At 42.3% G+C, this 26,563-nt stretch overlaps 9 protein-coding genes across 9 annotated transcripts; 6 read left to right on the top strand and 3 right to left on the bottom strand.

Annotated features, from left to right (window-relative positions):
• Positions 1 to 4,755: 4,755 nt before the first annotated feature.
• SETTUDRAFT_53340 (uncharacterized protein) lies at positions 4,756 to 5,368 on the top strand (the record flags this gene model as incomplete). Its single annotated transcript, XM_008023169.1, has 3 exons — positions 4,756 to 4,822; positions 4,886 to 5,175; positions 5,252 to 5,368. Coding segments are annotated over 3 exons (474 nt in total), but the record flags the coding sequence as incomplete, so codon positions are not given.
• Positions 5,369 to 7,118: 1,750 nt separating this feature from the next.
• Positions 7,119 to 8,805, top strand: SETTUDRAFT_36585 (uncharacterized protein; the record flags this gene model as incomplete). Its single annotated transcript, XM_008023129.1, has 3 exons — positions 7,119 to 7,121; positions 7,176 to 7,431; positions 7,505 to 8,805. 3 exons carry the CDS (start codon positions 7,119 to 7,121, stop codon positions 8,803 to 8,805), a joined length of 1,560 nt encoding a protein of 519 aa, XP_008021320.1.
• A 2,361-nt stretch (positions 8,806 to 11,166) lies between these two features.
• On the bottom strand, positions 11,167 to 12,931 carry SETTUDRAFT_158564 (uncharacterized protein; the record flags this gene model as incomplete). Its single annotated transcript, XM_008023558.1, has 3 exons — positions 11,167 to 11,178; positions 11,352 to 12,660; positions 12,876 to 12,931. 3 exons carry the CDS (start codon positions 12,929 to 12,931, stop codon positions 11,167 to 11,169), a joined length of 1,377 nt encoding a protein of 458 aa, XP_008021749.1.
• Positions 12,932 to 13,232: 301 nt separating this feature from the next.
• SETTUDRAFT_102215 (uncharacterized protein) lies at positions 13,233 to 14,750 on the top strand (the record flags this gene model as incomplete). The annotated part of the gene is made up of 5 exons (XM_008023557.1): positions 13,233 to 13,427; positions 13,483 to 13,615; positions 13,722 to 13,845; positions 13,920 to 14,362; positions 14,434 to 14,750. 5 exons carry the CDS (start codon positions 13,233 to 13,235, stop codon positions 14,748 to 14,750), a joined length of 1,212 nt encoding a protein of 403 aa, XP_008021748.1.
• Positions 14,751 to 15,647: 897 nt separating this feature from the next.
• SETTUDRAFT_158562 (uncharacterized protein) lies at positions 15,648 to 17,812 on the top strand (the record flags this gene model as incomplete). Its single annotated transcript, XM_008023556.1, has 7 exons — positions 15,648 to 15,663; positions 15,706 to 15,986; positions 16,044 to 16,085; positions 16,149 to 17,028; positions 17,107 to 17,565; positions 17,635 to 17,700; positions 17,763 to 17,812. 7 exons carry the CDS (start codon positions 15,648 to 15,650, stop codon positions 17,810 to 17,812), a joined length of 1,794 nt encoding a protein of 597 aa, XP_008021747.1.
• Positions 17,813 to 18,331: 519 nt separating this feature from the next.
• On the bottom strand, positions 18,332 to 19,529 carry SETTUDRAFT_25189 (uncharacterized protein; the record flags this gene model as incomplete). Its single annotated transcript, XM_008023053.1, has 2 exons — positions 18,332 to 18,947; positions 19,009 to 19,529. 2 exons carry the CDS (start codon positions 19,527 to 19,529, stop codon positions 18,332 to 18,334), a joined length of 1,137 nt encoding a protein of 378 aa, XP_008021244.1.
• A 1,289-nt stretch (positions 19,530 to 20,818) lies between these two features.
• Positions 20,819 to 21,670, top strand: SETTUDRAFT_36580 (uncharacterized protein; the record flags this gene model as incomplete). The annotated part of the gene is made up of 3 exons (XM_008023128.1): positions 20,819 to 20,994; positions 21,066 to 21,416; positions 21,478 to 21,670. 3 exons carry the CDS (start codon positions 20,819 to 20,821, stop codon positions 21,668 to 21,670), a joined length of 720 nt encoding a protein of 239 aa, XP_008021319.1.
• Positions 21,671 to 22,364: 694 nt separating this feature from the next.
• On the bottom strand, positions 22,365 to 23,514 carry SETTUDRAFT_158560 (uncharacterized protein; the record flags this gene model as incomplete). Its single annotated transcript, XM_008023555.1, has 2 exons — positions 22,365 to 23,382; positions 23,450 to 23,514. The coding sequence occupies 2 exons, from the start codon at positions 23,512 to 23,514 to the stop codon at positions 22,365 to 22,367; spliced, it is 1,083 nt and encodes a 360-aa protein (XP_008021746.1).
• Positions 23,515 to 24,515: 1,001 nt separating this feature from the next.
• On the top strand, positions 24,516 to 25,656 carry SETTUDRAFT_101057 (uncharacterized protein; the record flags this gene model as incomplete). Its single annotated transcript, XM_008023554.1, has 2 exons — positions 24,516 to 24,824; positions 24,883 to 25,656. The coding sequence occupies 2 exons, from the start codon at positions 24,516 to 24,518 to the stop codon at positions 25,654 to 25,656; spliced, it is 1,083 nt and encodes a 360-aa protein (XP_008021745.1).
• Positions 25,657 to 26,563: the final 907 nt, after the last annotated feature.

The raw sequence follows: 26,563 nt of genomic DNA, 5'->3' as shown, positions 1-26,563 counted from the left end.
GAAATAACTAACTAGTTTACAACGGTGAACTAGAAGGTATTACCCTAGGGCTAGAAAAAGCAATAGAGCTAGCAGAGAACTGTTTAGATATAAAAATATATGCAGATAATTAAGCTGCTCTACTTAGGTTAAAGACTGCTTCTAATAATCTAGGCTAAGAATGGCAAATTAGATGTATAAAGGCAACAAAGAAACTAGAGGAGATAGGTATACGCCCTAGCCTTTACTAGGTACCAGGCCACCAAGATATCCCTAGGAACGAAAAAGCAGACGCCCTAGCTAAAGAAGCTACTAAGCTAGACCCTCCTTCTACTAGCAAAACTAGCCTAGCTATTACTAGCTCGCGAATTAAGCAGCTAGGAGAGAGAGAATGGCTAAGCTAACTTGAACAGTATAGGAAAAAAGCCACTAGCAAGAATCCACATACGTACGCAGCAAAATACAAGTGGAAGATAAGAAAGCAAATCGCTATTCCTAGCAATACTAGAAGAGAGATTTCTAGCGCTTTCTACTAACTTAAACTAGGGCACTGTTACCTAAGGGACTACCTATATAAGAGAGGGAAAGTGGATTCTAATAGTTGCCCCTGCAACTATAGGTCTATACAAGACCTACCTCATATTCTATTTAGATGCAATCTATATAGAGAGGAAAGGAAAGGACTAAGAGAAGCCTGCGAAGGCGATCTATTACTACCTATCCTCTTTTAAACAAAAGAGGGTATAGAAGCAACTATTACCTTTATTTAAGAAACAAAGGCTAGAACACAAGCCTGGTACAAGGGAAACACAGAAAACGAGGATTAATACCTGTAACAGGTAGCTATACACCTCCCCCACCCTATCCCACCTCCTACCTACTAACTAATAGGCTACGAGCCTCACCTTTATTTAGTTAAAACCCCTTCTAAATATTATAGCTAGAAACAACCTACTTAGATACTTGTAGGCCTAAAAACCCTACACGTCTTATATAGCCCTTTAGGCTAAAAAAGGACGTTAAACTAGAATAATAATAATAATAATAATAATAATAAAACGCGTTTTTTAACGTATTTATATCTAATAACTATAAGAAGGCCTTTAAGGTAGTAGGGCTAGTCCCTATTAACGCGCAAAAAGTTATTAATTGCCTTAATGTACGCCGTTATACTCTACTATAAGAAGCTTAGCTAAAAATACTTTAGATATTAAGAACACTAAGTAATTTATATAAATTTAGGTTATAATTAAAGCTTATAAGACAGTCTTTTATATAATTACTAACTACTATTATAAGAAGGCTTTTTAAAGCTTATTAAAGAGGCTAAGGAGATGCTATATAAGAATGTGCTTATAAAGGCCTACGTAAGAGAGCTTAAAGAGCAATTAGTAGCAGTAACAAAGCGCCAAGGGCGCAAAAGAAAGCAAGTTTAGATAAGTAGGACACTAGACTTTAGTGTAGGGGCATCGCAGGTAGCTAAAAGTAGTTCTGCTAGTCGTACAACATCAAATAAGGCACGTAGTAAGGGTAGTTAAGAAAGGGCCCTACTAGGTTAATAGCACTATAGAACCTATAGGAGGATAGGCTATAACTCTTGTACGTGCTAGAAAGATATAGAAGAAGATTCTCTTTTAGATACAAGTAAGTTGTATAAAGCATCTATAGCTAGTGTAGAGTAATCTAAGTTTTCGTACATGAAGTTCGTGATGCTAAGAAAAAGTGGCACACTCGGTGATGTGGCCCGCTTGGTGATGGAATACGTTACATTTTTTACTTTACTACTATTAATACTAGTAATTAAGCTTAGTTATATATAAGTAAGTTTTAATGCTAAATTTTACGTTCAAAATAAGCTACTTCTGATTAATTTAGATAACATGTAGAAAGGTCAAAGACTTACCTTTCGTATCCTACCTTATTAAATAGTCTAGACGATGAATAAAACAAAGACCTATTTGAGTAATAGAATTCTCTAGAATACAGAACTTCATACTATAAATATAAGATATAAAGGGTATTATAGATTTTTATTGGAGGAAAAGAGAGGGAAGATTATTTTCTTAATTATAGATAACAGAAGCTAAATAGGCGCTAGTTATTTAGTTTGCATTCTAATATTAGTAGAATATATCAAGCTAAATCTAGTATTGTGCCGAGGCACAGGGTCACTGTGACCCTTGTGCTATCTACGCACTGCTCACTCCCTTAAGAAGATAAATTAGTAGCTAGGTCTATAGGAAAAATTAATTAATAACATCTCTTAGAAAAATCTCTTGCTTAAAAAGATATAACTTCTTATGGTTTACTCTCTCTCCCTTCTCCTAGCACTTAAGGCGAAGGGGAAGAGCCTACTGTTCTGTTCCACCTACTGAGAAGACATCGCAGTTCCACTCCACACCTCTACAGTATGTTAGTACAGACTGTTCAAATTTTACATAAGGAGTTGCGGATAATGTGGAGAATATAGTACATAGACTTACTATAGTAGTTGATAAGCTATACTGAATCGTTACTGAAATGGCGGCGGATAATTTAGAGGACACGACTTGTAGATTTGCTATAGTAACTTGCTAGCTACATTAGAACAATGCGCATTGAGATTGTGATTGTGAAATCATCACTAATGCATCCTAATTACGTTATCGCGGACGAGTCGGTAGTCACATGAAACTGTCATTCGCTGTCACACTGCGCTAGCGCCATTTGAAACTCACGCGGCTAAACTTCGGGCATAATATTATGCAGTCCCTAGTTTCAAAGGAATATCAAACAAGGGTGATATCGAGTTCACGACATAGGGATCAAGCTTTCAAATGCATAGGGATCATTCCTGTTTAAGGTAATATTGAACCAGGATTATTAGAAGTTCCAAATACGAAGATTAAGCCAAACAAGGAAAGGGTAAAAAATCGTATCTTCTTCGGCACTATAGGACCTGCTTTCATTTAGCCATTGCTAGCGAGGCGAGCAGGTCTCCACCTTGAGATCTCTCTTTAATATCTCTCTTAATACTAGGCCTAATTAAGTATTTAATAAGTGATTTTATAGCCTTGCTATAAGCCTATAACTTATTGATATAATATAACACGCTCGCTATGGTAAATAAAAGGAAATTAGCCTATCTACCTTATAGAGATTTAGGTCTCTACCTACTAGCCTAAAGAGGTATAACTATCTATTAGCAAGCTATAGGCTTATAACAAAGCTATAAAATAACTTATTAATTCTATAACAAGGTCTAGTATTGGAAGAGATATTACAGAGGTGGCTTTCAAAAGTTCTTGCTAAGGCGCGGATCCATCGGACCGAATTCTCGTGATAACGTTTCCATTATTTACTTAGCGTGCAAGAAATAATGCCTAATATAGTTATTGTATTACTATAAGTGTATACTTTAGTAGCTATTATTCTCTCCAAACTTCCATTTTAAGGGCTTTTAGTTGCGAATATAGTATAATTCTTAGTCTTCGGCTATATTTTCGGTGGTAACCAAGGAACCCCTGTTAGCAAGAACTTTTGAAAGCCACCTCTGTATAGAAAAAGAGATCCTTAGGTAGAGACCTATTCGCCACGCGAGCTATTATTACAACCTACCACAGTGCCTAAAAGGGGTTTAACTTCAGAATCATTCTTTTAAGCTTTTCTTTTTTTTAAATCTTTCAAATTTTTCTACAATTGTAGCTATACTATTTTCTTAAGATAGGATATTAGGCTTACTATCTTGTGTAATGGGCGGGCCCAACGGGCCGAGCGTACGACTACTTACGCCATCCATAGCCAAAAAGGCAGTAACAAGACTTCAAGCTTCTTGAAGTCCAGGTAGTCGTATAGATATACTCGATCACACACTTTAGGCGTAGCCTCTTACATCTTGTATATACTAGATTTTTAAAACTTTTTCAATAAAATTATCTTCCCTTAGTTTAACTATGGAGGCATTTATTATGTTAGAAGATCTATATAGTTAGAATAGAAACTATTAAAAAATAGAAATTCATACAACGTATTTCTAGTAATAATAAAGTAGACTATGTTTAGTTCTTATTATTATTTATTATAAATAAAGATGATTTGTTTCATTAAAGTATCTTTAGTAATAGCATAAAAATCCAAGTAGATATTAAGGTATAAAACTATAACTAAACCTTCACTATATTTAGCAATATGTAGTTTTTTAAAAACTTGTATGTTAATTATATTATTAATCATTACAGTAAAGTCTCTTAGTACTTACACAAAGATCGCTTAATCCAATATATTTAGATATTCTAAGGTTATTGTATTCAGTTATAAAAGTTTTAAAGATTGTTCTGATTGAATATTAAGAGGGGTGGTTAATATATTACTACCCTATATTCCCCCTTACGGTGTAGTAGACTACTCCTCTAACTACCTTGGTTACGACCGTGTCATCATACTATCATTTCCGCCCTTCGTGACATTCTATGTACGATCATTGTTCGTCCCACCTGCTGTACCAGGTTAGCTGTTTTAGCCGATGCGTGGTTTTCCGTAGTAACAAACAACTAGGCACTAATATATCCAGGACACGTAAGCTGTTATCATATAAACGTCAGCAGCTTCACTAAGCGGTCTAAATACTAGGAATACGCAAAGGAGACTGTACATACCAACAGGCTTTCATTTAAACACTTCTTGTCATCACCTTATCTTAGGTTTTTATTGTTCTAAAGTTAATCTTGATATACTATACCTTGGCCAAGCATCTACAAACTCTCTGCAAATATACCCTAATTCTAGACCCTGTACATCATGTCACGCACTAGACGAAACTGGACAGCTCAAGAGGATGAACTCCTGCGCGCCGCTGTCCATAGAGGTATGATTATAAGCCCGCCTTAAGCACATACTGAGTAGCATATCTGACTTTCATGTGAGATAGCCGAAGACCAACATAGACCTCTACTTTGGCGTGAACTAGCAAAGTCTGTCCCAAACCGGTCGAATAAGGACTGTCGTCGGAGATGGTGGAATTGTCTTGCGAACAGTTACATTAGAGGACCCTGGTCAGAGGAAGAGGACGAACGATTGATTGCCGCAGTCCATAAGTATGGGACAAACTGGAGTAAGATCGCCAAGGACGTGGGGTTCAGAAGCTCAGACCAGTGTTCGAGTCATTGGAGCCAAGTTTTGAATCCTAATATCAACTACTGTGATTGGTCCGAAGAAGAGGTGAGGGGTCTATCTTATATTTCTCGCTTAACCCTAGTAAAGCAAGGCACCGGGTAAACTTACTAACAGTGACTAGGATGCGAATCTTTTACACGAAGTACTTACTCACGGCACCAACTGGGCAACTATTGTCAAGTTCCACACTCCTAACCGAACGACATTAGCTCTAAAAAATCGTTATTCAACCTTGCGACTCAGAAACCAGAACAAGAAGAAAATAAACCATGAAGAAAGCGATAAGAACAACAAAACAGGGTTGCGGAGTGCCAGTACCGACTCTCTGGAGCAGGCGCAATCGGAAACACGGGGTCCTAGGAGTGTCCCAACCCGTAAAGGAAGTCGGCAGTCTTCCAGGAACAAGAGAGGCGGGAGCACAAACGAAGATGAAGAAGATGAAGAGGAGGAGGATGACGAAGAAGACGAAGAAGACGAAGACGAAGACGAAGACGAAGACGAAGACGAAGACGAAGACGAAGACGAAAACGACGACGAAAACTATTGCGAAATGGATGGTATCGAAAGCATGAGAGAAGGCATAGAAATAGGTAAGCGAAGTAAGAACCTTCCCCTCAAGCCAGTCATAGCACTAATTAACCATGAACTACTCGTAGAAGCGAGTAGAAACTCGCAAAGGGTGTGCCCACGCAACCACGAGAGCCCAAGTGACGTCATAGTACAGCTACAGCAAAACGCTAGCATCGAGCAAGCTAGGGGTCCAAGAAGAATCGCACCTCAAATCGAAGACTGTATGCAATTTGATCCTACACAAGTCAAAGGTACGCCTAAAAGACCTATTCTTTCCCTGACCAAGCCTATATACGCTATTTGAAGTGTAGCAGTAAAAGGCAGATGCGAAAACAGTTTCATACTCTTGCACAGAACCTATAGGACTTTTAATATAAGCGCCATCCCAGCTGACGTAGTTGTAGGTCTCAGCTCCTCCGCATCTGGATTCACCTATGCTTCGCCAATAAGTTCAACGAGAAGTTTAGATGCAGACGGTTCATCGAAAGAGGGAACTATAAGAGGATTGCCACCAAAGACGCTCGCTGCAGATACCCCTTCATCAGCAGCTGTAACAATGCCATCTGTTGATGTTGCCGACAGTAGGCTTATGCCTGACCCTGGGTTCCCAAGTTTGGAAACAAGTGTAATAGAAGACACATCGCCTTACTCTACACTACAAACCTCATGGCCATTTGCGGTGCGATTCAACGTAGCTATTAACATGACATGCGACCAACCTCAGTTGCAATCCATCATGACAAATCTCTCCAGTCTTGGTACAGATATTAATATTCATTTCCAACGGGTATAATGTTGGAAAATATTCTGTTAAGTTCAGTTGAATACAATGACTTGCTTAGCATAAAGTAGATGATAGACTACTCCGAGGTGGCTATGGCCATGCAGAGCGGATGAATTCATTATTTTATGCACTCTCCTTCATCTCTCTATCCAAATTAACCCGCGATCCCAAGTGAACTCTACCCTGAGTACTTGGCGTTCTGTTTATTCTCCAACCGGTCCCTCTTATTCCCCAAGCCAGATCCAGGTAGATGTTGTCTATTTTTATTTTACCGTTGAATAAATTCGCTTTTTCTGCTTAACAGATATGTTCAAATATTGGTCAGAATTGAGTCTGTATATTTTATTACTTGGAGCCTAAAAGATGATGTTCTAGTACTAGGTAGATCGAATAAGTTGATCTTTCACAAGATCACTTCGAGGTAGGTGAGCCACTTACTAAGCATCTAATTCAGGGATTGCGCGACGACTCCCTACACTTGCCCTGCACTGCCACTGTGATAGTGTATCTGTTATCACCCAATACTTTCATTGAAGCATAAATTACCCTACCTTAAACCCTAGGAACGAAGTCCTATTCTTATCAAGACTATTATCCATCTCTTATCTTGCAGAGTTTATTTTGCTAAAACAACATGGTTGGCAACCCTAAATGGAGATGACTTGAGCTAGTTTTGTACTAAGTATTTTAGGAATTGCAAGTGTCCCATTCGAAGAGCGATTCCCGAGTCGGCACAAGCACATCGAGCGTCGAAGTTTCTATCACCAATGCTTCCTCCGATAGCATCATCGAGAACAACCACACGCTGTCCACTGGTCAAAGTTCCAACATCGTGTCTTGGGATGGTGAAAACGACCCAGAACATCCATATAATTGGCCGAAGTGGCAAATCAGGCTCAACTGTGGATTGGTCACTTGCGCAAGCTTTATTATTCCTCTAGTGACAAGTGAGCAAGCACAATTCCGCAAATGCTCATATGCGTCATAAGTGATCAGAACGCTAATTTATGGAGCCAACAGCGCTATTTGCACCGGGCGTACCCGAACTTATGCGAGAATTCCATAATCACAACTCTGCAATTGAAGCCTTCGTCGTATCTATCTACAACTTGGGCCTAGCTTTAGGTCCCCTCGTTGTAGCACCCGTTTCTGAAGTGTTTGGTCGCGTCAAAATCTACCACGTCTGCAACACAATCTTTTTCCTCTCAGTTGTTGGATGCGCATTGTCACCTAATGTTCAGTGTCTGATTGCATTTCGATTCCTCAGCGGGGCGTTTGGATCCGTGTGTACGGTCAACGGAGGCGGCACCATTGCCGACATGGTTCCTCAGGAAAGTCGTGCTAGCACCATGGCAGTCTTTTCTGTTGGTCCTTTGTTGGGACCAATTACCGGTCCTATCATTGGCGGAATCCTCACCACTGCGAAAGGCTGGCGCTGGACATTTTGGCTTGAAGCCATCGCTAGCGGCCTCCTGTCGATTATCATGATGCTGGTCATGAAAGAATCTTACCATCCCGTAATCCTGGAGCGCAAGACAGCCCGGCTCCGCAAAACATCCGGTAACCAACTCTTACGGTCTAAATTCTACTCAGGTCTCTCCCTGACTCAAATTCTCAAACGCAGCATCATGCGCCCCCTCAAAATATTGTTCTATGCGCCGATAGTCACCTTCATGGCCATTTATGTTGCCATTACGTACGGATACCTCTTTCTCATGTTCGCGTCTTTGGCGCAGATTTTCCAAAATTACTACAATTTCAGTACAACAGCAAGTGGGCTGGCCTTCCTAGGGGTCGGTTTGGGTTCATTGATTGGTGTGGGCATATTCCGTCTTACATCTGACCGCTACATGGCCTGGAAAACCGCCAAAGCTGATGCTGCAGCTAACAGCATTGGTCAAGCCAGAGAAGGCATGAAGCCAGAATACCGACTAATGACACTACCAATCGGCGGGATCCTCATTCCTATTGGTCTCATTATCTATGGTTGGACTGTCCAATACCATATTCACTGGGTTGTTCCTATTACGGCCATGGGATTGATTGGCTGTGGCAGCGTTTTCATTAACACATCTGTTCAAATGTATCTGGTTGATACCTACCACGTGTACGCAGCATCGGCTCTGGCGGCGAATGTAGTGCTGCGGTCGTTAGTTGGAGCATTTTTACCTCTCTCAGGTCTGAGAATGTATGATGATCTTGGAATGGGATGGGGAAATACTTTATTGGGTTTCATTGCTTTACTTTTCATGCCTCTGATCATTGTAATCATGAAGCGTGGCGAGTACCTGCGAAAACGTTTCGTGATAGAATCCCTGTAGTTCTCAACAGAGCACTTTTCTACCATTACCTGCTTGAAATTTGTGTTTATAACTGTACAAATGCATGTATCGTGGCTATGATAGGATGTCACAGCGCACAATATAGGTAGGAAAAATGCTTTGAACCGCGATATAGAGAAAGGCAGAGCGCGGAACATGATTATAAACGATGTACTGGTTTAACTTAGTCCTCATGCCCCTTTTCCTAAAATAGCTATGATGTAGATGTTTGGGTCAAAAGCACTTCTTCGAGCTCATCTCCAACACATAGTTGATGTTAGCCTTTCAAATCTTCGTGCCTCCGCTTTTGACTCTTGTAAGCATCGAATCTTTCATAAAAGTAAATATAATTGAATAACTAGTTAATTGAATTGCTGTTTTTATCAAATTTCTTAGGTATCTATCCAAATAAGCTACCATAGATGTTATTTTAAGCCACTGAGACCATTCATAAATCTGCGCAATGATGCAGCATACTTACTAATTATGATTGTTGCAACGCACAATGTTTTGCATGCCACTATCGCTACATACTTAAGTCTAAATCCTCAATCCCCTTGCTATAGAGAAGTAATATCGAACATCGTAATCGTAGATGACATTATATACTTCTTTTACTTAGAAGCACTCCGTAGGGTAGACCATATTATGGATGTGAAAATCACATGGCTTCTAAGAGGTACAAAAAACTGCACACCAGAACCAAGCGCAGGCATTTTCATGAACGCAAAGAGTATTCTAGAGGTACTCAGAGATGAATATTCATGGCGGGACCTATGCCAGCGAGCTCATATCGAAAACATCTGGCGTGGCCTAATTCATGTGAGACACAGGCTTAGGAGCACCAAGTGGTTCTTGAGTTCATGTTTAATATACATCACGCTCACAACCAAGCCAACCAGCAACAAAACCTAATCTACAAAGTTCATAGTGTCGAAATACTATTAGAACGCAGATACATTTACGTAACTACATGAATGGACTGCCAAGTGGAGGTAGGGGAGCCGAGTAAATCGATCCACACACCCTCTCATGAATTGATCAACCTCGGAAAAAGATTTGTAGAGATAAAGAAAAGTGGGTATCATTCCCAAGACACGACTCAGAAATTACTTGGTGACACGGACAATCAGCATCTTGTCAAACCCTGAGAAGTTTCAATTGTTGTTTGCCATCCGGCAAAACATCATCATACCCAACAACGAAGTATCCGTATCTCCGAAACCAGACCGCGATCCTGGATAGGAGGCACTGAATACATTTACCAGTTAAGAACCAAAGACATTATTGAGCGCGATAGTGTGGACGTTCTTTAATGCAATCAATGGTTATCAAATAGGACTATGCAATTTGAATCTGCTCTGTGATTCCGTGTGGTGACACTAAGTCGTCAGTTTTGTTTTGTCCAATGCACTTCAGAAGAACACGTATTGTTGACGCAATCAAACAATCCTATTTTAGTAATAGATGAACTATAACAATAGCAATTTATCTTCCTCCATAATACCATTGTGACAGATAATTATAAAAAAGACTTCATGGTCACGACGCTCATCTCCCAGTTCAAGCCAAGAGTCAGCTTATAATGATGCGTTTATCTCGGTGTATATTCTCTTAAACATTTCATTTAAAGAAAACACCGAAAGATATAATTACATGGTTAGAACAAAATTAACCACAAAATGCTAGGTCATCCTGACCACTTGGATTATGAATTAAGCATAGGCAGCAAGAATGGAAAATTCCTAAATGAGTCTGACAAACTTGAAGCATGAATCTTAAAAGCCGTGCACTAGATACACTTTTTGGTGCGCATTGAATGGAACATTCAATGAACCCTAACCAATTACTAACAGTTTCTATGTAGGATACAAGATGCATATAAGAGGTTTTAGGCGGGTGGGCAAAGATTATTTAGTTGACATGAAATACGCGACTTTGACACAATATACTGAAATTATTAGCAACCAGTCATCTACATAACCCGACCAGCTCTGGAGCGCATTGACCCCGAAGCGTCTTTTGTTTATAGTATCTTTCAATACCAATGATAAAATAAAAACAGCACACGTGTGCTGTAGTTGAAACCACGTCATGACTACTACCCAAAAGTACTCGATGACACGTGGCAAAGCTGAATGGAGACGAATTCATCTGAATGACACACTGCATTTCAGTGAATTTGATTCTCCCCGCAGGGCGGATATCAAGCTGTGCGGCTTGTTACCTTATCTCAATCTTATTCCTGACATAATCCGCTATTTGACACTTTACACCGCAAACAGTGTAACATGTAAAGGATTGAGAAACTCGAAATCCTACACCCCATGTGTCACTGACCTGGGAGATATAACATTCCCTTCAAGTAGAGATCTATACTCATATACATTCTTTTATTATATCCATACATTGGCTCAAAAGACTTACCGAGATTTTTACCACTCTATCTCAATTTTATGACCTATGATGTCTCCGTTAAACCATTCAGTAACTTCTATCTGATCTTGCTTGGGCTTTGCATGTTCAAGAATCTCGGCGTCAATAACAGCCGCGACGGCTAGGTGGAGCTGATGAAGGGCTAGATTCTTTCCAAGACAAGCCCTGAGACCTTGCCCGAAAGCCATCAAATTTTTATCCATGTCTGGACGACGAAGTCCATCGCTGGAGTCTTCCTTCATCCATCTTTCCGGTCTGAATTCAAACGGATGCGGGAAAATATCGGGATCGTAATGTAGAACAGAAGCTGCACAGCCCACTACAGAACCAGCAGGTATTTGAAAACCATCAACTACAAGCGTCGCTGTGTTGGGCACAATGCGTGTGAGTCTAGTCGGATTGGCCATGCAGAGTCTCAGACCTTCTTTAATGCATGCCCGTAAGAAACTAAGCTCATTCTGCTCCTTGTTATTGCTTGAGGTAGCTGAACGAACTTCGCATAACAGGCGATGGCGCGCATTTTCATTTTTGGTAAGATGGAATAGAGTGGTAGCCAATGCAACGGCGGTGGAGTCAGCACCTGCGAATAAGATAGCTTTGCTTTGGGCTGCTGTTTCCGTGAATGAGACTCCAGCTGCGAGCAAACGGTCCTGATAGAGGAACCTTTTTCTTTGTAAAGTGCCTGCGCTATAAGATGTTTTCGTCTTGGCCATGACTCTATCGATAAACTCCGCAATCTTTGCAAACGATTTGTCGACTTTCTCGTCTCGAGCAAGGCGCTGTGATATGGAATAGACATTTTTGAAAATCCAATTGGGCAATAAAGAGAAGCGAGCAAAGCCTACGATGGCGTGAACAAAGGCATTTGCGCTTAGCTTTGCTTCGTCCGTCTGTCGATCTGTCAGGCTCAAATGGGCGTGCTCAGTTAAACCGCCGTACGGTAGGCCGAGCAGATAATTAGATACGACGTCGATAGATAGCTTTGCGCAAAGGTCCAGTAGATCTGTTCTGATCTTTGCATGGTGGAGTTCTTTGAGCTGGGTAACAAATTCTTGTACATGACGCCCGATGGAGCCTTCGGGTTGACTTTCGCCTCTAATCTCTGCAGGTGAGAAAAGAGGGGAAACCGCTTTCGCGCGCACATCCCGATAGGATGTATCGATGGTAGAGAATATCGTCTCGATTGGACCCAAATTGAAGTTTTTGTATCTGACATCTTTGGGAAATCCGCCAGATGACACGTAGATGGCGCGGATCGCGCTGCCGTCAGAGATGGACAGAGCGTTGGGGCCAATACGCAATACCCGGGTTTGGAATTTGTTATGATAGTATCTTGTGATGCGACCTTCAATGCCGATATAGCATATCAGATACAGGAATACTGAAGAAAAGGCGGCAAACCAAGGCCCGGGGATATGCCTGAGTGGGTGGAAGCATAGCCGATAGATGATCAGGGCTAGTATAGATAGAACAAGGAATATGATGATTGCAAACATCATAGGGCGTCAGGCAATGAGGTGATGCAGAATGGTTTTGCAAAAGATATCGAACGCTTTAGAGATATGAAACTGTCACTTTGATGCAATCATGACACTAACGAGGTTAAGATCTAGCTAAAAGAAGCTGCTATGTACCGACGCTGAATGGTCGCATCAATGAATCCGAACTTACAGTCTTTCCCACACTCCATGTTCGCGACAATTTGCCTTGAAAACGCGTTTATAGTTTCTCGTGTTTCTGGAAAAAGGCGGACGTGCAAGCTAGTGTCAGCAACGAGTCAGCATCATACTCGGTGTCCAGTGGGGTTACTCGGTGATCAGTGGGCATACTCATTGGGCTCGCTTTTGGAGTATAACTCAACTTGCTTTACTAAAATGGAATCGCATACCATTTCAATTTCAACAGTGTGCACATTTCTCTGTTTTCATTTGAAGACTATTTTCTCAGTTTCGCCTGTGATCAACATTTACGTCCACGCATCCAAGCGCAAAATGGCAATCCTCGGCAATGGGGTCAAAACCGACATTCAAACAAAGCAACAAGAAATCATCCCATTGCTAAATGGAATTAATACAAGCTCATTTTCAGATGACGTTCAGCGCATAGAAGCAGTCACTGCAGCTTATGCTTTGGTGGCTCGCCTTGAGACGCCATGGGACTTTGTTTTGAGGACTGTCATGGGTCAGGTGAGCATTCTGAAGGATTTTTCCAACCCTTGCCGTCCTAAATTTTTTCTCTCAGCCTGCTCTTGGTGCCGTGCTCAAAGTTGCCATGGACGTACAACTTTACCAAAAGTGGCATGCAGCCGGTGATGGACCGATGACCGTTCAGGAGATCCACGAAATGATACCAGAAGTCGAAATCAAGTTACTAGGTGAGCTCAGCCACATAAAAACATGTGATACGTCTAAAACCATTGGATCGGATCATGAGACATCTTCATAGGTATTTTCCATACTAACAGACTATGCACATCTTAGTTCGAATGCTCCGGCATCTTGCAGCTAATCACGTTCTTGACGAGCCACAGCTAGGCGTTTTCAAACCGACGGCTCTTTCGATTTCCTTTAATAAGCCAGTCTTTGGAGAATGGATCAATCATCTGTAAGTTACAATCTCATTGCTATCCCTCGGCCGCCGGATTACTTATACTAACAAAAAAACTCCCAAATCTTAAGATACGACGCCACTCTTCCCTGTTTCTTCAAAATGCCCCGCTTCCTAGCGCAAACGAAGTACCGAAATCCAGTGGACGCTGCCGATGGTATCTTTCAATACGCCAAAGACTGCAGGGGCATGGATATGTTCAGATTTTACCAGGAGAATCGTATTGAAGGCGAATCATTCAATCAGGTCATGGGAGGTGTCATGGCGACGCAAGCCAGTTGGCTAGATATCTTCCCTCACGACACGCTTCTTGCAGCTGCCAATGCGGAAGGTCCACTTCTAGTAGATGTGGGGGGAAGCATTGGCCACGACATTGAAAGATTCCGCAAGGCACACCCGGAAACGGCGTCTCGTCTCTTCCTCGAGGATCTTCCTGCGGTCGTAAAGCTTTCCCAAGTCCCGGACCCTGTGAACAAGATCGAGTACGACTTCTTCACACCCCAGCCAATCAAGGGTTCGTAAATTACCAATCACCAGACGAGTATCTGGATTCTTCAGTCACTAACTGAGGCATATCATTTATAGGTGCCCGAGCTTACTATATGCATGGTGTTTTGCATGATTGGTCGGATGAACCAGCACGTAAAATTCTAGAGATGCATCGAGATGCTTTGACTCCAGGATATAGTAAACTCCTCATTCATGATCACATCACTCCTGAAGCTATTGCTCATCCTCAAACTACTGCATATGATTTGACTATGATGGTCATGGTAGCTGGCGAAGAACGTACAGAGTCACACTGGCAAGAATTACTGAAGTCGGCAGGTTATAGGATTTTGAAGATCTGGTCCTCACCACTGGCTGTCCAGCGTATTATTGAAGCAGAACTAGATATTTAGGACATGAACATGATACTTTCACTCTTATCAATATAGCTTTCATACCTAGAACAAGCCTCAGATATAACTATCGTTATCTTTACTCCATAATACGTAATTTTGAGACCCATTGTTGTATATGTATTCTTCCATGTGATTGAATACGATCTATCACACAACTCCTATTAATAAACTCTCCTGTTATTTTGCTTGATACTTTCTAGATTTATTACTTAATTTATTTTTCATAATTCTATACTTAGTATTAAAAGCATTCATTACTAGTATGTCTAAGTACTTAGTATATAAATTGATACGAATAAAATTCTAAATCAACTTAATAGCAGAGTACTATAGGTACAGCTGACAAGTCTACTCCTTCTACAGATCTGCACTGGTTAACACCAAGTATGTTTACTTTACTTAAGCAATAGTTATCGTATGCATGCATCTAATTCTTCTAAGTACTTTGTAGATCATTCGAATAATCAAGTGAAACACTTATTATTAGTAGTACTTTTCTATCTTATTATTCTATTGCTCTACCTAGTGTAACTACATATTACCGTGTTGAATAAGGTCTCTCGATCTAGTGTTACGTGAAATAAAATATAGCGTATGTTTAGTGATATGAAAGTAAATGAGGATTCGATTTAAAACCCTAGTTTTCAAGAATTCAAGTCCTTAAGAGTAAGAGCTTTTGATGGAAGTTAGTATTCCCGCTAAGGTGCCGAAAAAGATGCAGGGATACTCTGCACCAACCAGGCCGCAGCAAGAAAGGACCGTTAGGGGAAATTATTCATATTATGCACCTACCAGCTCACCCGCTATATACTACATGGCCCAACGATCTTACCAGTTTTTTCCATATTGATTCTACCATTATCTTTGTTGTAAAGGCGTGTCGTCTCTATCAATATGCGCCATAGTTCATGTCATAGGTTGCTAGTGAGCTTTACACTGCTTCTATCTCGAGACGGCCTTGTTTCAGCGACTTTAGCGCCTGCTGAACCGGTACTCTGTCCGGAGTCTATCAATGGACGCACATTCGATTACATCATCGTTGGTGGTGGAGTGGCTGGTTTAGTATTGGCCAACAGGCTGACCGAAAATGCAAACACTACTGTTGTTGTCTTGGAAGCAGGCACACATGCTGAAGAAATCTCGGGGAACTGGTCGCAAGTCCCAGCTTATGCCAGCAAATTCAATGGGGGCGCGCCTGCGATGTCCTGGAATTTCTCCACAACGCCTCAACCTGTAAGTCACAGACACATAGACACACCTGTTGAAAAAGAGTTTATTAATATATGCAAGGGGCTCAACAACGACACGCATCAATATTTCAGAGGCAAAGCGGTAAGCTCCATCACTCAACCAGACGAATTAATGCGATAGATGATTGACTTCCGATTCGTATAGTTGGGCGGAAGCAGTGCCATCAACTATATGGCTTACGCACAAACTGCTAAGGGGGCTCATCAAGCCTGGGCGTACGCTGTCAACGACCAATCCTACACGTACGAAAACATGCTTCAATACTACAAAAAGACGTTGAACTACACCATGCAGCCACATGCAACACGGCTGGAGAATGCGACTGTTGAATACAACCCTGCTGATATGAGTACCGGAGGTGAACTTCAGGTAACATATCCTGCCTACACGCAGTCCTGGAGCACGTGGGTCTCGAAAGGCTTGGCAGCAATTGGTGTGCCTGAGGTTGGAGCTTTCATTAATGGAAATCTCTTAGGGCACACCTGGCAGCTCAGCACGATCAGAGCATCCGATAGCCACCGTTCCGACTCCGACACTGCCTACCTCCGGCCTGTTATGAGTCGGCCAAACTTGTCGGTCTTTCAATTTACTATGGCCGAACGTATCATTTTTGAAAACAAGATCGCAAAGGGGGTTGCATTTACCTCCACAGCTATGGGTTGCATTGGAACTGCACTCGCTTCCAAGGAAGTTATCCTTTCGGCCGGTGTTTTCCAGTCACCCCAGCTCTTACAGGTTTCAGGGGTGGGGCCCAAAGACCTCTTGGAAAAGAATGGTATCAAAGTCGTTGCCGATGTGCCTGGCGTCGGTCAAGGCATGAGAGATCATATGACGATCTTTGCCTCATACGAGGTAGATGTCTTGACCAGTACTGCTTTGAGCAACGCAGAGTATCTTAACGACGCCATAAAAGAGTTTAACGAAAACGCTTCGGGTCCTCTATCAAGTCCTGGTGGTGATCTTGTCGGTGGCGAAAAGATACCCGCTCAGCTACGAAAAGGATTCGCAGCTGAGACAAAAGAGTGTAAGTATCTTTCTTTTTATGCATTATGCAAATTGTTCCCATTGATTCAGAATCATCCACGGCTAACTCACATTACAGATCTTTCTTCTTACCCTGATGATTGGCCTGAGATTCTTTTCAACGTCTTTCCAGGTGGTGTTTCTGCCGCAAATGGAGCCAGTGGTAAGAACTTTGCGACACTTCAAGCAACACTGGTGGCGCCTCATTCCCGTGGCACAGTCACCATTCAGTCATCTGAGATGAGTGATGCACCAATCATTAATCCCAACTGGTTGACAGAGAATTCTGATATCGATGTTCTGGTTGCTGGCTTCAAGCGCGTTCGTGAGGTGCTGAACAGTTCTGCCATGGCGCCCGTTCTGAAGGGCGGCGAAGTTTTCCCTGGCCCTTCTGTTGAAACGGACGAGGATATACGTGCATACATTGCGAGATCCAGCAGTCCTCTCTATCATGCATTCGCTACCAACCGAATGGGCAACGGGTCTGATCCAAACGCCGTGGTAGACAGTCGTGGAAGAGTCGTCGGAGTATCCAGGCGTAAGTCAACCTTTCTCTTGTTACGCATTCACGCGCTTCATGTCTGCAAAAATCCTAATCAACGTACAGTTAGAGTGATAGATTCTTCATCCTTTCCGTTTCTTCCACCTGGCCCCGCGCCTCAGATACAGGTTTGTAAGTGTGCGCGCTTTCAAAGCATTCTTTATTCAAGAAGCAGCACTAACGGCAAGCGACAGATACCTTGGCAGAGAAGCTTGCTGATGATATCAAGAATACTCAGTACTGAAATCAAGCAGATTGATTGTATACTCAGAACCTCCAACGTCCATGGTGGGCCAATCATCAGCTCACAAATAGCACATTCCCGGCCCATGCATGGATCTGCTAAATTCACAGGCTAAGGATTTTGGTAAACATTTAAATCATGTTAGCATCAGTAGCAAGCCTCCGATGAGCTGTTTACTTTTCTCTACTTCATACTTTGAAGCTTACCCTTCAATATATATTGCTTTCTATTTACTTGTTACCTTTTTCTATGTTCTATATTTTTGTTTGTCTCTAATGGTCTGCTTTCGTCTTTATAGACGAATCGAATTCTGGATTACATATTAATAATATATCAAAATCTTTTGACAAGGTCCTATAACCTATCAGGTTAACATATCATGATTAGAATATTAAGTATGGTGCAAAAAGGCTAACCTTCTGCACCATGCAGAAGGTAGAGTAGATATATCCCGATATTAAGTAAAAACGAGGGTACAAAAACGATGAATTATGTAGATCTAGTCTGTCTTCCTATATACTAAAGACCATATTTTCGCCTTCGCAGTAAAATTGGCTTGGACGCATTAGCTGTAATCGACGTTCCACGAATAATGTTTGGATATCTACCCTCGATGTTCTCGGGCATCTTGATATCATAGTCCATTAGTAATCGCACAAAGAGCAGTTTCATTTCATTGGCAGCAAAGAAGCGCCCAGGGCAGGCTGACTGTCCAAAACCAAATGCCATGTTCTCCTTGGTTACACTAATGAACTGGTACTGTTCACGACTAGCATAGCCGATAGGATCGTTCTTGACGCCAGATCTTAGATTGACGAAACGATAAGGATCGAATTGATCTGGCTTTGGGTACTTAGACTCGTCCAAGTTGACTGGAAGGGCGGGCACGGCGATGTCGAAATTGGCCGGAATTTTGGTACCATCAGATAGATGGAATGATTGTAAAACACATCGCTGCATTCGCATTACATTGGTCGGGTTGATGCGCTGTGATTCCCGCATAACGGAATCAAGAAGTTTCATCTGGTACAGCGCTTCGGTATTGATGATTCCGTGATGTGCAGCGTGGACAGATTGAATTTCGTCACGGAGTAGATCAATCACTCCGGGACAGTATCCAATAAGATCGAAGATTCTGTTTACTCCTTCTTAGCTCACGGATTACACACGCGTGACAAATGAACTTGTGAGCTTACGTCTGTGTCATGGCCATGGTCGTCGTATGAATTGCAGCAACGCCCAACAAGATTAAGACCATTGCGATATCCTCGTCATCCTTGACATGAAAGTTTCCTGCTTTTTCTATAAGCCATTGAAGCATGTCTTTCGGTCTTTTTTCTTTCGGCATAGTACTCGTGGCGGCGCGCCGCTTGCGGACTACCGACACTAGGTAGGCAATCGATCGTTTTCTATGCTCCTTCAGCCTTTTCATTTGGGGAATGAAAAAACTCGCAATTCGGCGTACAGGGCCAAAATTTGGCCAACTTTTCAATGCCGCAACCGCAGAAAACAGGTCGACGGTGAACATGATACTGTTGGTGAGATACTCTTCTTCGCGGCAGATATCTGGCCCAACAAATGCAAGCCCAGAAACAATGGCAACGACGCGCAAGAGCTTCGCGTGTATATTGACCTCATTGAACTCTGAACTCTCACCCAATGCCTCGTGGATGGCCTTTTGCGCTTCTGAGAACAATGGGCCATTCAGGTGAGACATGTTGTGTGTGAGGTCCGCTTTAACAACGTGAACCATCAGAGGCGTAGCAAATGTGATGCCTAAAAGCTTTGTCTCAAACGTCTATATTGTTTATGTATCAGCTCAAACTGCTGCATCGGCCTCTGGGGGCTTAACAAATTCTGACCTTGTTGTTGGCCGCATTTCTGCTAAGAACGTGCTCGGGCTGTTTGCGCAGTTCGTCGGCGTATTTTAAAGGGACAACGAGCAAATCACCTAGATAAAACGACTCAATACCTGGCAAGGCGAATGCACTCGGCGACTGCTAATCAATTGAAGAACTCTCACCATCAACTGAGACTGTATGCCAGATAGAGTCCTGGAACTATTGCCAAAATTAGAATCGAAGGCTAACCCAAATTTGAATGAATTGAAGGTATCACCTTGGAATATCCATCTCGGAAAATCTTCAACGCATTGGCCATAAAAAATTGGCGTTTTTGCGCTACATTTCCATACTCTTGTCCAAGATATGGAAATTCGGATGTATTCAGAGTGCTCCGCCTCAAAACAAACCAAAAAATTGCAACAAGGAAAAAAAATGTTATCGCAGCCGTGCATCCGCTCACGCCTCGATCAGCAGCGAGCAATACCAAACGACTAATTACTGACATGCCGCTGGCACGTGTACCGAGACAGGTCCGTTTTGTAAGTAAAGCAGATGGATGAAATTCTATATGTAGCTTAAATAAGTTTTTACACGATGAAAAGTTCAAATGCCATACAGAGTACACCATAAACATCTTTGATTATTCCCAACTAACTATTCTCAGTAAAACTCATTGTTTTCGCTCGTAGTGACGAAATCGTATAGTACTGGGTTGTATTTTCTATGAAACACTCAAATGATTTATGGGGTATTTGAGTTTAAATTGTCGTAGAGGGTCCGCACCCTAAGTAATGCCGAAAAAGTAAACAGGGTCCACCAAGAAGTTAGAGTCATACCTAGAACCGCAAACAATCGATTTAACAAACATCTCGTGACCCCAACATAACGACAGCTGTAATCATGTCTTTATTTTTCACGACTAAAATCGTCCATGAACGCCATGCCTGATTAAACGCAAGTCGGGAACACGAACTCCGAGTAGTAAGTAGCGGGACCACACTACATTCCCTAATCATATAGGCAGAACAACAAATTTATCCTCATGCAACCGTCATTGCCTTTTAATTAAGTATAAAAAAACAATGCCTTATGAATTACCATAGCCTTTGCAAAAACAACCTTTAGTATCATTAGCATCTTTCATCTACAAAGTAAAATAACGATGGGTTTTCATCTTCCTCTTAATAAGATCGACCAGGTCAACCAGCCTCCCTTATACTTTCTACAAGTCCAGGATGGTTTAATCTTGTCCGTATCTATTTCTTGGACAATAGCGTATATTCTGTACATCCGCCAAGGCCTTCGGGACAAGTCCTATGGCATGCCACTTTTCGCGCTGTAAGAGACGCCCCTGCTTTTCACAATGAGGTATATAATATCACAACCCGATTTCTGATTTTATGTACCAGATGCGGAAATGTAGCCTGGGAGTTACTCTTTGGCGTTGTGATGCCAACGTCAGCGGCTCAAGTTGTGGCTTTTGTACCCTGGCTTGCAATCGATGTGGGAATCATTTACACCACTTGGAAGTTCGGCCCCGAAGAGTGGAAGAACTCGCCGCTTGTAGCCCGAAATCTCCGTTGGATCTTGCTACTAGGTATTGCTATAACCACGGGCGCTTTTTGGGCATTTATCAAGACCGTTGGTATTGATCCTGCCTCGTTTTATCTGGGGTACTCAGATCAGTTCCTTATCAGTTGTACATCTCTTGTACAAATCTTGCGTCGTGGTAGTACCGCTGGCCATTCCTGGGGGATCTGGTACGTTCAAATCAAGTTCAATGCAGATAAACTGGATGATCATCCGATTGACATGATGCAGGTTTTATAGAACTTTTGGCACTTTTCTTTCCATCGTGCTGTTTGCCTGGCGCTATTACTTCTATCCACAGAGCTACCCAAGAGTTGCCGAACCAATAGTCGTATTCTTTTTCTTTGCCTCCGAGGTTCTGGATGTTAGTTATGCCTTTGTCTATTACCATATTGAAAAACAAAATAAGTTGAAGAAGAACTAAGGTACAGTGAAAAGATAGGATGGATAGATTTTATATAGATAAAATAGTCCTCGCTTTATAGTGTGTCAGCAGTAGAATACTGTAGCACGAAAGAAGTCAGGGAACGGGCTTTTATCCGCAATTGGTAGGTAGGCCGGAAATTAGATGGAATAGTGGCTGCTGTAGGGCTGTTGGAGTTGGAGGTATTGATTTTCTTATCTCCTGTAGCTACTATACACATACTACCCGAGACTTCGTTATGTGTATCATACACTACAACTATAGTAAGATAGATTATATTCTATAGGTAGAATAGTCTTATAGATTTCATATATAATCTGTATATAAATATATTTGCATGAAACAATGTAGGATATTGATAGTAGAACTCTAGTTATCTATCTCTGCAATATGTGATGTCCATCATGTCGCTTTTTTCTCGCATAATTCAATTTATATATGTAATATCAAGATAACACTTTTCTTTCCAATAGTTATACAAACTTCAGACCCCAAATACTTGCTAATTTATGAAAGAAAGGGTTCATTGAGTATTGAGATGAGGAATATCTATCTCTACTAACAGCCAATTTTATGTAGATAGCTAAAAAAAAATTGTATCAAGACTATTACTACAGATAAATGCGCTGCAGGGACATTAAGAAACTCGGTGACTCCAAGTATGCTCTATTTGCTCTAAGATTGATGCAAGCTACTAGAGAAAATCTTTACAAAAAAGCCAACGCGAGTCTGCCTTCAAACTTGAACCCTTCCAACCATTTATCTTCTGAGGGAAAAGCGGTATTTGCGTTTGTAGAGACAAATCATGAGCCAAAATGATGAGCACGTTGTCTAAAGCGTCGAGCTCTTGTATCTTGTGGACAGTGGCAAATGATAGTGGTCCATCGGGGAAAATAGGCCCTGGAGCATTCAACTCGAAAAAGGGTGCTGCATGATTCCCCTTCAGATGCGTCTCGAGTAATCCCGGACAGAACCCAGACAATGCCCCATCGGCAGACAAGATATTTTGTAGCGAGTTATTGGACGGTAGTGGATGATACTCACTTGGTCTTAGAACTCCCATGTGATGGCATGCATCAGCGCCCATGAATACAAATGATGATTCAATCTTGTCATGTGAGCCGCCAGTTACATCAGTCCTTGCGAGAGCGCAAAGATGACCAACAGCATGACCGGGCGCATCAAGGAGGTAGAACGACCCGTCTCCGAAAAAGTCGAAGGCGTCAAACCTTCCTACTTTGATTTTTGCATCCGTAAAATCGATTTCACGCACGACCCTTCCCTCTGCATCTGCATCTAGCACGATTGCGGTAGGACATGTTGGATATCCTGGCCAAGTTGTTTCCCGCACTCCGGGACCGACAATCAGCTCGGTTGTTGAGGGAAACCGTGTAATATCGCCGATGTGATCAAAGTGATTATGGGACCAAATCACGCCATGGATATCTGTGCTACGAATTCCCACGCTATTTTCGGAATCTAGCACTCCGGCCACGTCAGATCCTGGTGTTATAGTGGTGGTAGCTTCGATCAGTGCAGCCGTTTTCGGCGCATAATTGTGCCAGTCCGGACGAACGCCGAGATCGAACAGCACATGCTGACCAGTGCGAGGATTTGAAACCAGGAAACAATAGATAGGCGCATCTAGACCTTCGAAGCCATCGATTTTCGGCCGCCAGAAAAGCTCAGGGTTGAGGTGAAGCAAGGTACCGCTGCTCATGTCACATGCATTAGTGGAATTGTGGAACAGTTCGTATCTCCGATGAAATGATAACGTACGTGTCAATCACGCGGACATCAACGGTGCAGTTTGATTCCGGGATATTCACCCCTGTTGTAGGCATTGGAGCGGTCGCCTTTGTGGTCGTCTTGTGGATGTAATTGGAGTTAGTTCAGATAACGATATCCTCGAATGAGGGCTGCGTATATAGTGTATTTAGTGCAACAAAACAGGATCTTGCTTAAAACTCTAGTTCATGATCTGATTATCAAAATATTTGAGGCAACTATGATGAGGCTGGAGAAAAAGGTGTGGCTGAGTGAATGAGTAGCAACTCCGAGGAATGTTTTTACTCGGTGCTGGTACCGAGTAAGTCCTTACAATCTATGGATCCGGGTAATGCGTGACGAAAACAAGGCAAAGACCTCATCGAATTCAACATTCCAAAACATATTCAACTTCAAGTATTTAGATTTGTCTGAGTTTGAATAACTGTATTCTAACACGTAAGGCAGTGAGAAAGCATTGGTCTGACCATGACTATATTCACAAAGGTAAAGTAGCATACTCATGTATACCAAAACCCGCTGTACGCCCCACCTTCTAGGAGCCATGAGAAAAGCATTGCACCGGGTTGGGAAAGAATGGAGTTCCACTAGCTGCATGTACATTCTCCATCACACGAAGCTTCACGCTTGCATTGGCTAAACACCCTACCGGAAATATCGGTAGATTAGTTTCCGAATTCGATAATCAATTCTGCGATTCTACTCTAGTTGCGTGTAATACCAGGTATTACCCCTAATACAATACTGTATCATGACACCCAACGGTTATCACCAATATAAGATCATCTTATTCCATATACAAAAGAACAAGCAAGAGACAGGTAGCTTTTTGTTTCGTACCAACTTTGATTTCCCCTGTTTTTTTTGGTTTCCTGTCGACTTTGATTTCGTCTGTTCCTACACCATGGCTCCAGAGATTGACGTGCAGCGCATGCAAATGGCTCCCGAACCTACATTCAAGGATTCTGTGGAAGTCTCCATCGCAGAAAACCCAATTTGCGAAGATGTGGACGGAGAAATGTACTGGTTTCGCACTAGTGGACAGGATCTTGCTCGCATGATGCAAGAGGCTGACTACCCAGATGAAACCAAAAGTCAATTTCTCACTTTTTACCGCAATACCATTTGCCCTTTACTTGCTACCAAGCCTCGCCCTGACTCTCGGCCAACGGCAGTCGGCTGGGATGGCAATCCTTTCGAATACAGTTTCGAGTTTAAGGCGTCGACCAAGAAAACAGGCGTGCGATTTGTGCTAGATCTTAGCGAATATCGTCCTCCTAACTTGGAAAACCCATTGAGTTTGGAGACTGTAGAAAAGGTGCTTGACGTTTTATCCGCCAAGAGTCCTCTCTATGATGATCATTGGGTAAGCAGCCTTTAAGATATGATCCTTTTATGAGTCAAGAGCTAATGTTTCAATTCAGCACCGAGCACTCGAGCGGTGGTTTGCCTACTCCAATCGATCATCCGAGAGGCAGAAAGAGTTGGTGGCCAAAGTCGGCTACCAAACGCCAACCATCCTAGGCTTCGACATTAACCCTAAGATTACTAAATTGGCTCCCCACATGCTTCCAGTCATGGTAAAGAGCTACTTCCCTCCGTGTTTTGTGTCCGCAGACCGAGGTTTTTCGAGATTCCAGTCTCTCGCCTTGGGTGTACGACAGCTGCCTGATGTGGGCTGCCATCCGAACATTCTGCTAGGTCTTAAGATGATTGAAGATTTCGTTGCCGATAACCCGCAGTACGAAAACTGCGGACGTGGACTATCAACTGATTTTGTGCCTGCCGGAAAGGCACGTCTCAAGGTGTACCTGCGTTACTGGGGCGACTCGTTTGATGAAATCTGGGACTACTATACATTGGGAGGCCGCATTCCAATCGCTGACATTGAAAACGATAAAGAAATCATGCGTGAACTGATTGCACTCTCGCGTGGATCCGAGTATTCAGCTGAGAAGATTAGGAAAGAATCCGAGCAAGAGAAGAAGCGTCGAGCCATCTTTGGCACGAAGCCAACTTCTCTCTATTTCTCGCTCACGCCTGATAAGCCATATCCAATCCCCAAGCTCTACTTCTATCCTGCCTACCAGGCGCCAAATGACGAAGCGATTGCCCAAGGTATCGATATCTGGTTCAAGAAATGGGGCTGGTATGACGGCGGTAGTTCCCTCGAACAAAAGGTTCAAAATGTCTTGTAAGTCATCAGACCTTGTTTCCAACTCGTCCGCTGTCCTTTTGGCTGACTTGAATTAATTATAGCGACTACCGGAGATTGGATGAGAAGCCAGGAATCTTTACCTTCCTAGGCTTTGGCAGGAAGGAGAGTGAAGATGATAGTGGCTTGACTCTTCAGGTCTACGTGACACCTGAGCTTTATGAGAACCCGCGGTTCTAGTGACAGCAACTGCAATTGTACACTATCTTAAACTTCCATTTCAACATCAAGCTGTTTTAAGAAATATGGATAGAGGGGCCATTTCGTGTTACGTATAGTCAACTGAATTGTTGTTGTACTTTGATATACCTTTTTTCATACATCTCGTTTACGTACAGCATATTATTATTATTGTTCCATTAGAGTCTAGTGAGCTCGAGGCTATGTAAGACTTTGGCCGAGGCCGTTCTAACTAGATTTATTTACAAATACGAGTTTGTGCTTGAAGTGTGTCTGTGGTGCTTCGGCCTTTGTCTAGGTAAGCGATAGCTATCGCTTACTAGACGCCTAGTGCTAAAGAGCATTTTGATAACAGAAAGAGATGTTAGAAAGCAAAGCAATCCTCCAGCGGGCTCTTTTAGGGATAAAAAGAAAAAGTTTCGACTTAGGTAGTTTTAATGAGTAACTCTCTCGTTCATTTTTAATGAGTCTTCATCTCAAGTTTTAGTGAGTAACTCTCTCGTTTCGACTTAGTGCCCAGCGAGTAGCAGCTGTCTTGGCGTTTCGACTTGGTGCTTCTACAGAGGTAACCAGTCTCTGTATCAGCGTTTGGATTTGGTGCCACAGTAGGCGAAGACTGTCTCGGCGTTTCGACTTAATTTTGCTATTATAGACCAGAAAACTGTTATAGCGTTTTTGAATTTTGTGCCACAGTAGGCAAAGACTGTCCT

The sequence above is a fragment of the Exserohilum turcica genome (genome assembly GCF_000359705.1).
Source record: "Exserohilum turcica Et28A unplaced genomic scaffold SETTUscaffold_10, whole genome shotgun sequence".
NCBI lineage: Eukaryota > Fungi > Ascomycota > Dothideomycetes > Pleosporales > Pleosporaceae > Exserohilum > Exserohilum turcicum.
The sequence above is the reverse complement of the archived record's forward strand: the minus strand, read 5'-3'. Positions and strand labels throughout refer to the sequence as shown.